The 15623-nt window shown below is 35.9% G+C and overlaps 1 protein-coding gene and 1 long non-coding RNA gene across 2 annotated transcripts; one reads left to right on the forward strand and one right to left on the reverse strand.

Moving 5' to 3' along the window:
• The first annotated feature begins 3527 nt into the window (after positions 1–3527).
• Positions 3528–7620, forward strand: LOC117632279 (leucine-rich repeat protein 1-like). The gene is made up of 6 exons (XM_034365716.1): positions 3528–4049; positions 5023–5094; positions 5224–5367; positions 5790–5861; positions 5987–6058; positions 7259–7620. The coding sequence occupies exons 1-6, from the start codon at positions 3835–3837 to the stop codon at positions 7329–7331; spliced, it is 648 nt and encodes a 215-aa protein (XP_034221607.1). The 5' UTR covers positions 3528–3834; the 3' UTR covers positions 7332–7620.
• Positions 7621–10197: 2577 nt separating this feature from the next.
• On the reverse strand, positions 10198–12951 carry LOC117632632. Its single transcript, XR_004586494.1, has 2 exons — positions 12859–12951; positions 10198–10352 (listed from the first exon to the last, which is right to left on the reverse strand). It is a non-coding gene; the product is annotated as an uncharacterized LOC117632632 (long non-coding RNA).
• Positions 12952–15623: the final 2672 nt, after the last annotated feature.

Genomic DNA, 15623 nt, shown 5'->3' on the forward strand with positions numbered 1-15623 from the left:
GATTGACCACGATCGTGTAATCGTAAAATTTCTAAACCCTAGCCCCAGGGTTTGCGATTTCGGAGTATCTGGGACTCCGATTCACAATCCGTCGAATTCTACATGATTCTGAAATTATCTAGAACAACATATCTGAAATTGAGCGCGATCCAACGGCTCAGCAGTATTGAACCAGGAAATCGCACAATATAGAAAATCCGTTCGAGGCTCAAACGGTATCCAAATTCTTACCCTAGGTAAAACACCATATTTGGAACCACTTTTGTTCTTTGACCTACCCCAAAACTGACCGGAAGTGGCCGATCACGGAGGCCAAAAATCGGCCGAAACTTCAAGCTCAAAAATCCAATAGCTATACTAAGAATCGATCAATTCCTACCCGACAGGCAGCTAGAACAGCTCGAGAGGTTCAAAATCCATACCTGGGTCGACGGAAATGGTGGTCGGAGGAGGGAAATCGGCGGCTTTGAAGTTCGGACAACATCGGCCGCTTCATCTCCAAATTCCGGCGAATCCGCAGCAGCTGGCGGGGGGAGGTGGCTGGGGTTTGAAGAGGACGTCGTCCCGGTCGTTTTGGTACAGGCCCCGTCCACAGAGAGAAGGTGAGCCATCGCAGAGAGAGAGGGAGCTCGCTGGAGGAGAGAGAGAGAGAGAGAGAGAGAGAGAGAGAGAGAGAGAGTGAGCTGGTTTTATAAAATCCAACTTCGAAATATTTACGATTGTGCCACTAAGACTCTTTTGACCATAACTCTCTTGTTACAACTCCGATTCGGGCCCACTACATGTCTATAAACTCATTTCACCGTGCTCTACGCAACGGTGTCTGTAGAATGGTCAAATTCCTTTCCGGTCAAAAAGTCAACTTTTCCTTAATAAAATATTCCAAAGGCAAAATTGTCTTTTCTCCAAATAAATTATTCATTAAGTATGAATTTTAGGTTTGGGTTATTACAACCCTAATGACTTTTCAATTACATTCTCTGCAATTGAATTACGCAAGTTAAATAACTCTTTGTAATTTTCAGGACAATTGTTTCTAGTCCATTCATTTAAGTGATATCCAGTTCCTTTGTAAAGTGCTAAAAAACCCGGCCCATTAACTTATCATGCATCCACAAGATAATACTTATCTACAATAGAAAAAGTTTTAAAGAAAAGTTTTGGCTATTGTAGTATTAAAGATAATACTTATATTATATGCAATATAATTACATTAATTAAAAGATAATAAATTACCACTTGGAACTTGAAACAGGTTATCCCTGGCTAAAGCATCTAGCAAAACACGAGCATCAGAAGAAGAATAATTCTATCTTATAAAGGGTGATTAATCTTGGGTAGGGTTTGTGAAGAATAATTCCATGTTGATGGGAATTATTCTTTTTCTTAAATGAGATGACATAATAATATTAAGGAGATTTAGTAGAAATCGAATTCTTATTTAGGGAGATACTCTATCTTAAATCAGGATAATTGGCTAATTAAACATAATTTAATTAGCATAATTATTTCACTTAAGAAATATTCCGTTTTACACGTGTCACATTCTAACTGGTTGCTAAAATTCCATGTTCCCACACAGACATTACAAATTTCATGTAGTTGACCATGAACATTACTACAACGAACTATTTGTATACACATCAAGCAACAGTCTGCTTGCCTTTTATAAAACCAAAAAAATTGCAAATTTCACCAAGCTTTCAAACATGATGAGGGCATTTATAAAGCAGTTTTATTCCCTCACAAACAAAAGCATATTCATATCCCACTCAACACAACCTGGATCATTCAAGAATCACTCATCACACCCATAACAACTCAATCAACACAAATGCATATTCAAAAACCACTAGACACACCACCGGATCATTCTAAAGCCCAAAAGGGTACTCAAAAACTTGTTTTATTCGAAGAGGAACTGCTCTTCTTGTTAAATATTTAACTTTTATAGTGTTGTTATATGATTAGACAAGTTTATAAAACTTTATTTTAACACACACGCATTCATATGCCCTAGGTAACTGGACACAATTAGAACATAGAGAGTGATGAACAAATAAACATAATGAATCCGTAATCTGAAGTCATAAATTGCTATAAATAAAAACTTTGAAGAGCAAGACACATAGGCTTACATTGAAAGGAAGAGAGAGCAATAATCTGGAAACCAAAGATGAGATTCCATAAGATAAAAAAGATGATTAAATTGAATATCAAACACAGATATGGGTATGGCCTCCTATATTTAGTGAAGAGATTTGGCGCTAGGGGTGGAGCCACAACAAGGCCTGCCCTGGGCCTAGCCCACTTGTAATATATTATAAAATATATGATATAGTAATACAATTACTGTAATTATATTAGTGTTGGCCCTCTCAGTTGAAGATGAAAAACTTATGTAGAAGTGATTTTGAAATTTTGGCCCCTCAATGTTAAGAATTCTAGCCCGGTCATTGGTTGGCGTGCATCAAATGAAATACACCCCCTACACTTGAGATTTGCAAAATTCCACCCATTATGATAGGATTTGAACTCGGGATTTTGGATTGGGAAATCCCTCCATATTTCCTGCATTTGATTTGCAAAATCTTGATTGATTTTGCCAAACGCACGGATTTCCCTTTTGGAATCATGAAATCCCAAGTTTTTTTTTTTTTTTTTTCATTTTCCCAAAAACACATTAGTTGAATACACCTAGAGTTTTATAGACTTTTTGGCCTTGTTTGGTTCACGGAATGGATTTGAGGGGAAATTATTTCCCATGTCATTTTCCAAGGAATGTGAATGCAAGATTCCTTTCCCATGTTTGGTAATGTCGGGAAAGTAACCGGGAGATTTCACTTTGTTTCCTTTCCCATATTTGTTTTGAGTAGGAATGGAAAACAAAGTTTGTATAATTTTCCAATTATACCCATATTAAATCAAATAAAAAAAGAAAGCATTTAATGATATGTTGTAATTATAAATTGTTCATAGGGACAAAATAGTCATGAAAATTGTGCATTGAATGTTGGCTCATTTTTCCAAACTTTCTCATGAGGAGGGAAAACAACACCCAAGTTAAGAGAAGAGCTTCACTTCCCCCCTACTTTCCCATGTGCCAGGCAATGATTTCCCATGTGCCAGGCAACGATTTCCCATGCCTGGATTTACCAAACATGAGAAATCAATTGAATTCTCATTTCCAAGCCTCTTTTTCCATGAACCAAACGGGGTCTTTAAGAGTTCATACAAGTTTGAATTGAATACGCACAAACTTTTATATGCTCTTTAAAAATTCATAAAATCCAAATTAAATACACCCGAATTTTTAAAGTCTTTTAAAATCTTATAGGCTCTAGATAGTCACCTAATTCCCCATAAATAAGAATGAGAGGAGAAAACCAAACTATTATTTTGTTCGTTTTGACGAAGTAGTGAGAATTTCATTTCAGTGGTAGTTGGTTAGTGGAACAACTCCATTTGTTCATCTACCGCCACTGAGAGTAATAAAAGAAGAAGGAATGAAGAAATCATATCATCCAATCCAGTCCAATACAAAAAATAAAAATAAAAAGGTAAGAAAGAAAATGATTTAAGAAAAGGCCATGTTTTACTCTGTGAGTCCCAAAGCCGATCCTTCTCATTTTCCTTCTCTTGACCCTTTGACTCTGCTGTCTCTGTCTTTGTCTCTCTCACAAACAACCAAAACCCGCAAAACGCAGAACAGAAAAAAGTAATTAAAGATTAAAGGCAAAGCCCTATTGCAAGTACAAATTTTGTAGAAAGCTGAAGAGATTTTGAATCTTCTCAAGAATCTTCTTCTTAGAGCTAGCTGTATCAGCGTCAACCATGGCCATGGCGGCGGCCTGCTGTTTGTTGACCCTAACCCTAACCGTGAGCTTCGTTCCCTTGGTCTATGGAAACTCTGAAGGAGACGCTCTGTACACGCTCAGGCGGAGCTTATCGGATCCCGATAACGTGCTTCAGAGCTGGGATCCCACCCTTGTCAACCCCTGCACTTGGTTTCACATCACCTGCAACCAGGACAATCGCGTTACCCGAGTGTACCATTCTCTCTCTCCCTCTTGCTCCTCTTACATACATATATGCCTTCATTTAGGTACCTTTGTTCAAATTTTAGTTATTTTTTTGCTGATGGATATGAAGGTGATCGCTATTTGCTTTTAGATTGGGCCGCTGTGACTGTTTGATCAAATTGGTTTGCTGTATATATTTTGTGCAATTTTTTTTTTTTTTTGTTTGTAAAACAGTAATTTTGGGCTTTCCTTGGAGACTCATGGGTAATCATCATGAAAAAGAAAAAAAAAACCAGAATAAAGTTTGGTTGGTCAGTTCACTGACATGATGTTTAAAATGGGAGAAGTTGTAGGATCATGCATATGTCAAATACATCTTGTTATTATTGCCCAAAATGTATCAGTATTATGCTCTACAGCTCCAGATTGCATTGCCTTTGTGCTGAAATGTTAGTGCTACTTAAGCTGTTGGGACATCATATCATGTATGGTGAAAGACAATTATCTCTATATCACTCAATGTTTGAGTGGAAATTTTTTGCTAGCTTTGCTTTTGACTCACCTGTTTCAATATGTGGGTCGATATGAATACTGAAGCTGAGTTTTTAGCATATATTAGAGCCTCAGTTGAGAACATTCTTTGTTGTTGTACAGTCATTCCCATAATTCTTTCTTTGCTTTCAATAATTTTTTTTTCTTCTTTTTTTCCTTAGTCTTGTCTTGTGTGAATTTATTGCATTCGGCTTGCTAGCTGCAGTGGTATTTATGCCCATCTGCAATCTGTTTGAGTCTTTTCATGAATAACCCGTATTGACAGTGATGTCAGAATATTCAATATTGTGGTTACTACTTCCTACCCTAACTCTGGGTGCGGCATTGGTGATCTTAATTTGTACTTTCTATAGGAGGGCAATTTTTAGTCTTCAGTTTGTAATGTTTTTTTCCCAAGTTATTGTTAATATGTTGCAAGTTTATTATATGATTTTGATATATTGGGCAGGGACCTGGGTAATTCAAACCTCTCTGGACATTTGGTACCTGAACTAGGAAAGCTCGAGCATCTTCAATATCTGTATGTTTCTTAGCCCTTCTCATTTTCTCTGACAATAATATGCTGGGGTTGTTCATAAAGCTTACATTTATTTTTGGTTCTTGGATTAAAGTACTGTCTGGCTAACCCTTATACCTCTTTATTATGTAGGGAGCTTTACAAAAATAACATTCAAGGAACTATTCCAGCTGACCTTGGTAACTTGAAGAGCCTCGTTAGCTTGGACTTATATAACAACAACATATCAGGGACCATTCCATCTTCATTGGGGAAATTGAAATCACTTGTGTTTTTGTGAGTTGATTAAATTAAGCACTGAACTTTACCTGTGTTATTGGGCTGTTTTGGCTTAATTTAGTCTATTTTCTCGGACGAGAAATTGGGAGTTTGGCTTTCTGACAACTCCACTTTTGCTTGAATATTGATGGATAACTTATTTGGGATCCTAGATCACAGGTGCAACACCGGAAAATGAATCTGGTAGCTTTTGAATTGTCGCATTTTGCAATTTCTTGAATGTGGCTTAGATTAGGGGACTAATCACTGGCCTTGTATCAATATATGATCTACTGGTCCTCTTTGTGTCTCTGTGTCTCTATCTCTCTCTTTCTTTATACATAGATATATATGTCTATATATGTATACTCAGATTGAAACAATGAGGTTTTTTAGCTAAGTAATATATGCCTTCCTTTCATTGTTGCTTGGATTGGTAGACGTCTCAATGATAACAAGTTAACTGGACCAATCCCGCGGGATCTTGTTGGTATTTCAAGCCTAAAAGTTGTGTGAGTGCTTCTTGTCTCAATCTATTTCTTCAATACCTTCTTTTTTCTGCAAGTGTGGCAGTTTCCTTGTTGTATCTTTTCTGTTATAAACACCTGTTAATCATTTAAAATTGCCACTTTTCCAGGGATGTATCCAGCAATGATTTATGTGGAACAATTCCTACCAGTGGACCATTTGAGCACATCCCTTTAAACAAGTAGGTCACTTCTATCATTTATCATTTTGCTTCCTTATCTTGTATTCCTTTGTAAATCCAACGAGATCATTTCTTCCCTGGCTACAACCAAGGCTACTACATGTTCTCTCGTCTTTTATATTTTAAGTATCTGTATTTGAGCTTATCCCTTCCTTTTTGACACTTAATTTTAAGAAAAAGAATAAAGAGCACTTAATTTTAAGAAAAAGAATAAAGGGCTTTGTGCCTGTTCTTTAAAAAAAAGAACAAGGGGCTTGGGTGGTTGCATTGCTGTTCATGTTTGCATTGAGGTCCTCATGCATGATGCTTCCTGTGTTTGGGCTCAACAGTTGTTTATTTTACTTGTGACTTTACTTAGACTTTAAGTCGCCACATATACAATGCTTAGCCTTTTGCACATGCTTTACTGATCTTGTATACTCTATATGTGAGAATGCATATGGCATGCATATTTTTGCTTGGTCTTGAGCTATTCAGATAGATAATGTGAATTTCGCATGACATAAGAAGCAAATTACCATGAGTATATGGACAAATGAGTTAGGGTATGCACGTTGTGCTTCTCATCATTATCAGTATATTGGAGTAAAATATTGGAATGATTATTAAATAAAATGTTTAGTTTCTTGGATTTGCACTACATATCTGGAAATGGTTGAAACTCCATCCTCTATGCTATAGGATGTTTGTATAGAGAATAAAGTCTGACGAATGGGATTACTGCTGCTATGTCATTTTGGTATGCTTAGTGAACATATTTGAATGATTTTTGTCAAACACAAATAGATCTCTCAAAAACTGCACACTGCTAAATTTTCTGGACTGTCTTAAGAAATAAATAAGTTCATTAAACACTGTTCTAGAGTTCCCACAACCCCCACCATGTTTCAACACTTCATGAAATTGTGTCTGCGTGTAGTGTGGTGTAGAAGTTTAAAACTATTGATTGTGTTATTTCTCACTATTCGTTGAGAATAAGAGATTTATGAACTTTTAGTACCGTTAAGAGCAAGTTCAGTTTTCAATGCCAAGGAAACTTAGGTTGCCTGGGGTTGGGCTAGGGGTTTTCGCTGCAGACGCAGCTAAGATCTTAATAGTCTTCTCGTATAGGTTTATTTCCAGCTGCTAGTTTTATTTTCCTGTGGTTATATGAAATAATCTTTATTTGTTTTTTTTGCTTTTTCGGTTCCAATATTGTAGCTTTGAGAATAACCATCGACTCGAAGGCCCAGAGTTGTTGGGGCTTGCAACTTATGACACAAACTGCTCGTGATGAAGAACGAAGATGGAATCTTGACTCTGCTTTGAATTAGATATGTACGTCCTAAAAGTATATCGTCGCATTTTAATGGGATTGGTTACAAACTCAATCCCCCATATAAGCAAAAGCATATATGTAAATTTTATAACAGTAAATGGCATCGGCACTTGTAACTGTATCGTTGTGCTCTTGGTAATATGTCGAAGACCTTATTTGCATTGATGTAGTACAAGCGAAAGTTCTAGTTATAGTGAATTAATTTGACTCGCTTGCTCACAGTAAATCTGTTGTCTTGTGATAATCTCCCCCTTTTTAACTTGAATGCTATTTTGCTTGTGTTGGTGTTCAAGTTGGTGTTTGTTCTCGTGGCCAAATTGGTGCACTTCTAATGGTAGTACTATTATTTCGCATTCTTTTAATACCCAGAAATCCACCAATCCGATTTGTAGACGCTGCTTTGAAATGTGGGGCCCATGTCAAACCCCGATATCCTTTTGTTTAGTGTGTAGCAATCAAATTAGCTCCATGTTTAGTGCGTAGGAATCATAGTATCCTATCTTTTAACCTTCCAGAAGTAATGACATGTTCATAATGAGTAATTTTAGGTTTTAGCCATAAAAAAACTCACTTTTTCTTAAAAATTACAAAAATAAATAAGGGTAATTTTATCCATTTTGGCTTCTTTTAAAAAATTTCTCTCCTTTGGCATTTTTCAAAGTTTCCCTACTATTATAAATCGTGTAGCATATGGCATGAAAAAAAATATTTACTAGTATAAATCGTTATATTTTTCCCTTCAATCAAAATTTTATCACACAATTTCATCATAAAATAATAAAAAAAATTATCACAAAATACAGAGTGATAAGTTTTATAAATGCAGTACCTATGTGTTGTTTGCGCCTGTTTTGTAATCCCAACTGCCCACTTCAAAAAGTAAAGTTCTTAGGCCTTGAAAGCGAGAAATGCCAAAGATAAAAAAGAGAATACGGAAGTGTGTTATGTGACTTGGTGAGGTAGTGTGTTACTCTCCTTACACTTAAGTTCCAATTTCTCTTTTTATAAATTAAATTAATTTAGATTTGTTTAGACTATTATTTGTATTTTTTTTTTCTTTAAAGCTCTCATGGCATCATACAAATTTACTCTTCATTATAGTTAATTTTTTTATATTCCTTATAAGTAATTTTAGACGAGATTTACTTCCCAACACTTCTTTTTTCCCCATTGATTTACTTTTCAATACTTCAAAGTAGAGATGTCAAACGGGTCATGCTGTGTTGGCCCAGTCCACTTAAATTCCAGCCACTAAGTTATTTAGGCGCTTGGCTTGACCCAATTAATTAATTGGGTCGTGTCGTGCTAACCCATTTATCAAAATCATTCTTGACCCGGTCTAAAGCCCAAGTCAACATTGAATTCGAGTTGTGCTTGGTCCATTTAAATTGAATTTTTTTACCCTTTAATTATTTTTATTTTTATTAAAAAAATAATAACTCATGTAATATTATATTTAGGAAGCTGATTTTTTCACTCTCCTTTTCTTCACTTACACTCCATTTTACTTTTTAATATTTTTTAATCAATCTTTTTCTTTTTTGTTCTTTCTCTTTCCTATACTACCCTTGCCATACATTAAGTTCTTTTTACTTCACTTTTATATTATTTATTTGGCTTTAATATCAAAATTGTCCCTGTGTGTTATCACGTTGGCCAATTTAGTCCATATGTTTTCAATTTGGCCAATTTGATCCCTATGTTTAATACCATTTATCAATTTGGTCCGTTCCGTTAAAATTGCTGCTAAATGAACATGATAATCTTTTTTCATTTTATTTTGAAAACCTATAAAGCTTTTTGAAGTTAATAAAAAAATTGAATTAATTTTAAAATACATTAAAAGTTCAATTAAACTAAAATATATCATTAGAAATTTTTTTAAAAAAAAAAATTTAAAAGAAGGCAGTAGTCTAGTAAGGGAGGAGTTACTCAGCGGGTGGAGAAGTGGGAAGGACCATTGTGGAGTGGTGAGGCTGCATGGGCTTTTATTATATATATTAGACGTGGGTGGATTGGAGTTGGGGAGGTAAGTGTGGCTTGGAGAGTTGGGACTTTTGGGTGTCGGTAGGGAAAATGGATGGGGATAGAGATTGACAGCATTACTGGGTTGTTCTAGGGCTGGGCACGGTTCGGTTTGGACCGGTTTCGGGAAAAAAATGGAACCTGATCCGATAGTGCAGATCGGTTCGGTTTGGACCGGTTCTGCTCAACATCCATACAGAAATCCGAACCAAACCGGACCTGTCCGGTTCCGGTTCGGTTCCTGCGGTTCCGGTTTTTTTTTTTTTTTTTTTAAATTTAAATTTTAACAAATCTGCCCAAAATGTATTTATATACTAACATACCCCAAATTTGAGGTTCCATCAAGCTTTCAACACATCAAAATGAATCCAACTTCAACAAAAATACAATCCAAATTCAAATGAATCCAACTTCAACAAAAATTCAATCCAAATTCAAATGAATCCAACTTCAACAAAAATTCAATCCAAATTCAAATGAATCCAACTTCAACAAAAATTCAATCCAAATTCAAATGAATCCAACTTCAACAAAAATTCAATCCAAATTCAATCCAACTTCAACATCATCAAAATGAATCCAACTTCAACAAAAATACAATCCAAATTCAATCCAACTTCAACATATAAATTACAACCCAAATTAAATCAAACTTCAACAAAATAAGTTCCAAAATAAATTACTAGCCAAATACAACCCAAATTCAACCAAATATACATTACAACCCAAATTAAATTCCTCCTAACATTGAAAAGTAGTTGGAGCTATGGTGCTAGGTGTGGATGAACTCATAATATTAAATCAAACTTCAACAAAATAAGTTCCAAAATAAATTACTAGCCAAATACAACCCAAATTCAACCAAATATACATTACAACCCAAATTAAATTCCTCCTAACATTGAAAAGTAGTTGGAGCTATGGTGCTAGGTGTGGATGAACTCATAATATCTACATAAAAAAACATAAACACATTAAAACATTAGTCCAACATACATATTATATAATACATTAATAAAGCACATATAAAATTACAAAGACATACCTAATTCAATCGATTCATAGAACTACATCTCTTGAATTGTTGGCTCATATTGTAAAGAGGATATGTCATCCGACCTTAACCAATTTTGAGAGCAAATTAAGGCCTCCACAATCTTAGGAGTCAAAGAAGCACGAAATGAATTAATTACCCGACCACCCGTGCTAAAGCATGATTCCGAAGCCACCGTTGATACCGGGATGGAAAGCACATCCTTTGCAATAAGTGCCAACCCCGGATACTTAACCCCATTCAATTTCCACCACTTCAAAACATCAAATTCGTCAACCACATCTTCAATAGGGTCGGTGATGTACCTATCAATCTCATGCTCCAATACCACAACATCATTTGCTCGAGTCTCTTTTCTCCAATTTTCAGTCATTTGCCTTCGTTTCTTTCCCCCCCGGTTTAGGCTACTACTTGTATTCATTGTAGTAGTATCACTAGAATAACTACTACTTTGAGTAGATGGTGGTGGTGGTGGTGGTGGCATGGCGTACTCTTCATAAAGCTTCTTTAAAATCTCTTTGATCTCATTCTTCTTCTTAACCGCATCTTCCGGATTCTCAAACCGACTTTTCAAGATAAACTCTAAGTTCCCCAATTTGTATCGAGGGTCAAGAACAAGAGCAACCATCAAAATTTGGTTCAATTTATCAAGGTCACCCCAATACTTTTTAAACTTCATCTTCATGTTAAGTGCCATGTCCTTCAAAACCTTGAAGGTTTGGGTTTCACTTAATATTTCCTCCTCTTCCATCAACAAATCCTCAATTTCTTCTTCCATTGCAATCAAGTCATGAAATGTGGTGTGGGAAGCGGGATGCAAAGTGACACTCATCTTCAATGTAGCATCATAAAATACCTTTAAAAAATTCACAAAGGTACGAGCATTGTTCCAATCCTCATTAGTTGGTGGCCCTTCCCTCTTTCTAGGGTAATGAGACATAACCACCCCATCTTCGACATCCGGTTCATCTTCACCAAACCAAGAAATATATGGACCTTCATCATCTTCTCCCATTCTCCAAAAGGCCTTTTCAAACTTTAAGGAGGCTTCCAACATCATATATGTGGAATTCCACCTTGTTGGCACATCTAACACCACAAGCCCTTTGCATTCAATTTGCTCTTTCTTAACGCAACTCTTAAAGTCTTCTAACCTTTTGGGAGAAGATCTTACATACTTCACCGCATTTCTTATACACAATATGCTTTTTTCCAACTTCTTCAACCCATCACGAACTATTAAATTCACAATATGAGCACAACACCTAATGTGCATATACTTTCCCTCTAGTAGAAGACTACCGTTTCCCCAATGGCCCATTTTTGACTTCAAATAATCTATAGCCTTTGTGTTTGAAGAAGCATTATCGGCCGTGATGGTTAATATCTTCTTCATATCCCAATCAAGTAAACATGACTCAAGGAGTTTACCAATTGAGTTCCCCTTGTGATTGGAAATGACACAAAAGTTCAAGATTCTTTTGTGCAAGTTCCAATCACCATCTATGAAGTGTGCCGTGATGACCATGTAATTGATGTTTTGAACACTTGTCCAAGTGTCCGTTGTGAGGCATACTCTATGTGGTGCTAATTCTTCTTTCAATTTTTGTTTCATGGCATCATACATTGCCATGAAATGCCTCACAAGTGTCCTACGAGATGGCACTTGAAAATTGGGGTTCAAAGAATTACAAAACCGCCTAAACCCTTTTCCTTCAACCACACTAAACGGCATCTCATCCATTACTACCATCTCTACACATGCCTTTAACCACTCTTCTTTCCCATGCATTGTTGACATAAGAACCCCATGGTCTTGGTCAAAAGACAAGAGCTTTTGCCGTTATCTTTAGGAACCCTCCCCGGATATTTCTTACATAGGTTTTCAATATGTTTCCTCAAATTTGAGGTCCCATTTCTAGTAGAGTCTGCTGCATAACTCATAGTGCAATACTTGCACCTAGCTCTCTTCTTAGTGGTTGCATATTTGCTCCCATCCTCCTTCACACTCTCAACCACTTCTTCATATCTCTCAAAGTGATCCCATACTTCCAATTTTTCTCTTATTGGGCCGGAATGAGGTAATGGTGGAAGACCACTAGGTTGAAGTGGTGTTTGGGTATGAGGTGTATTTTGAGTTGGTGTTTCAAGGATGGGTAAATTGGGTAAAGGTGTTGATATAGATGCGGATGCGGATGCGGATGTGGATACGGATGCGGATGACGAACCAACTTCACTATTAGTAGGGCCATGCACCTCTCCAAATGGGTTCAACTCATTCATGATTTCTTTAAGAAACAAAAATAAAAAACAAAGAAAAAAACTTAACATGATATATATTAACAAAAACACAACTTAACCAAACCAACCGATTTCAAAGAGAAAAGGAGAGCAAAGACTTACAGCTTCAATGTCAATTTTGTAAACCCAAAGCTTCCTTCTTTCTCTGCAACTTGTTCTATATGCCACAACAATATGCCCAACAGCCAAAACCAGTGAGCAGAAGCACCAAACACATACTCTGCTCTTACATACTCTGCAATATGCCCAACAATATACAGAATATCAACAGAATGCCTTACGAAGTTCAATTTAGTTCTTAGCTCAGCAGAAACTTTTTACTTCAGTATCTCCGTGTTTTAACAAAATGATCAATACAGAAAGATCAAGTAAGATTGGAAGTAACAGCATGTTATTGAGAAGAACTACTTTAACCTCTAGTAGTAATTTGCCGAAGGAGCTTAATGAGAACATAACTGACTAGCAAAACCTTTATATACTGTCTGATTCTAGTATTGCAATATAGTAGTTTATAGATGCAAATTACTTGTGGCTATTATTGAATCAGTAATAAGTCATATCTGTCTTAAAGATAAACTCATAAAACTTGAGGATGAAATATTGAATGTTGTTGATAAAAGGGGTTTCTTCATTTTAATTTACCTCAGAGGACACATCAGCAACAAGAGGAGCAACAGCAGCTGCACTGCCCAACCTGCTCATGCTCAGAACCTACATGTTGTGTAAACATAACAAATTCACATCCATTCCCCAAAATGAATTAAAAAAAATTACTCAGAAATTCATTATTTGATTATCATTATTTAATCCAGCAAACAATGTCAACTAGGGAATCTTTCTTTTTCTTTAATTAAGAAATAATGAACTCAGCTCCAGAAAGGGCAAAAATAAAAAATAAAAAACATAAAGAAGAAGAGCACCTTGACTTGGAGCTGGAGGAATTTGACATAATCGATGATCTCATCCAGCATTGAAGCTTTGTCTGTCTGTCATTCCAAAACCCACATCACATTAGATTATTGCACCCTAGAAAATATAAGACCTATCCAATTTTCGCAGAATCGAAGATGAGCTGTGAGAGAGAGATGAACAATACCTGAGAGAGAGACAGAGACAGAGAGCTATACGAGATGAAGAGGTGGACGCTGCGAGCGAATGGGATCTCCGATTTGCTGGAAGACAGAGAGAGTCAGAAAATTGAATTGGAGAAAGAAAAAAAAAAGGAGAGAGATAGAGAGAGAATCTGACCTGCAACGACTGAGAGAGGCTAAGAGAAGAGCGGCGGCAGAGAGGGGTGTGACTGTGACGTGCTGGTTGAGAGAAGGTTTGGAATCGGTGGCTGGTGGCTGGCGGCTGGCTGAGTAAGAAACGAAATGGGAGGGAGGAGAGGAAAGAACGAAGAATGAAAAAACCCAATCTGAATTTGGTGTAATCCTGTGTGTGCGCTACCTATGGTAGCAGCATACACACCCAATCAAAATTTGACAGGTATGAAAATATATATAATTTCAAATATAAATATATATAATTTCAAATATAAATATATATAATATTTAAAAAATATATAAATTAATTCTATTGGACCGGTTCGGATTGGACCGGTTCCTTCGGATGGAAAATCGGAACCGAACCGGTCTGAACCGGTTCGGTTTGGATTTTTCTCGGTTTTTGACTTTTTTGGTCAACACGGTTTTTTTCGGTTTTTTCCGGATTGGTTTGGTTCGGTTTTACGGTTTTGCGGTTCAAATGCCCACCCCTAGGTTGTTCCCACTTCTACAATCGCTATGCAGCTCGTCCCCTCCTCGACTACGCCCTTTTTTTTTTTTAAATGTTTAATTAAGCTTTTTATTAACTTTATTAAGCATTATAGGTTTTCTAAATAAATAAATAAAATATTATCATGTTCATTTAACGACATAAAGAAAAAATAATAATATAAAAGTATAAAGAAAAAGAAAATGGAACAGAAATTGGAACATTAAATATAAAGAAAAAATAAATAATGTAAAAGTGAAGTAAAAAAGAAACTAATGTAGGATAAGGGTAGAATAGGAAAGAGAAAGAAAAAAAAAGAACAAAAATAATTTAAAAGTATTAAAAACCAAAGAGAATGAGAAAATCAGCTCCTTAAATTTATACAATAACAAATTATAATATGTTCATACCTTTCTTATATGTAATATGGGACTAAAAATTGAGGATTTATTGTAGTATTTATTACTTTTCCCACTCCCCTTTTATCCACATACACTACCTTTTGTTTTTTTAAATAGTTTTTACTATAACAAAAAAGGGAGTGTAAGTTGACAAAAGATGAATGGGAAGAAGAAGTCACCAAATGAAATTTCATATATCTAGATATTGAGAGGGGAAGGAGGTTAACATATGGTTTATGTAAAGTGGTCCTTGACCAAAAAAAAAAAAAAAACCAAAAAAACCAAAAAAACCAAAAACTTTAAGTGGGTCGGGGCGGGCTTGAAGATGGTTCAAGCCACAGGCTGGCCCAGTTCATTGGGCTTAGTTTTCTAATCCCAACACGGTCTATCAATAATCATGTCGTGCTGTATTTAAATGAGTTGGGTTTGTGTTGTGCATGCCCGGCCCAGCCCAGCTCGTGACAACTTCAAAGTCAAGAGTTCTTTATTCCGTCTATCTTTACTTTCAATACTTTAATTCCTCCACCTTTACTTCATGTAGTCGTACTTTCTGTACGTTTACTTTCAATACTCTAATTTTCATGTCCCTTAATTGAATGAACTTGAGGAAGTCAGGAATGATGCATATGAGAACTCAGAATTTACAAAGAACTTATTAAAGTTTTGCACGATAAAAATATTTTGAGGAAACATTTTGAGCCTTCTCAACTT

The sequence above is a fragment of the Prunus dulcis genome, chromosome 6 (assembly GCF_902201215.1).
Source record: "Prunus dulcis chromosome 6, ALMONDv2, whole genome shotgun sequence".
In the NCBI taxonomy this organism is placed as follows: domain Eukaryota; kingdom Viridiplantae; phylum Streptophyta; class Magnoliopsida; order Rosales; family Rosaceae; genus Prunus; species Prunus dulcis.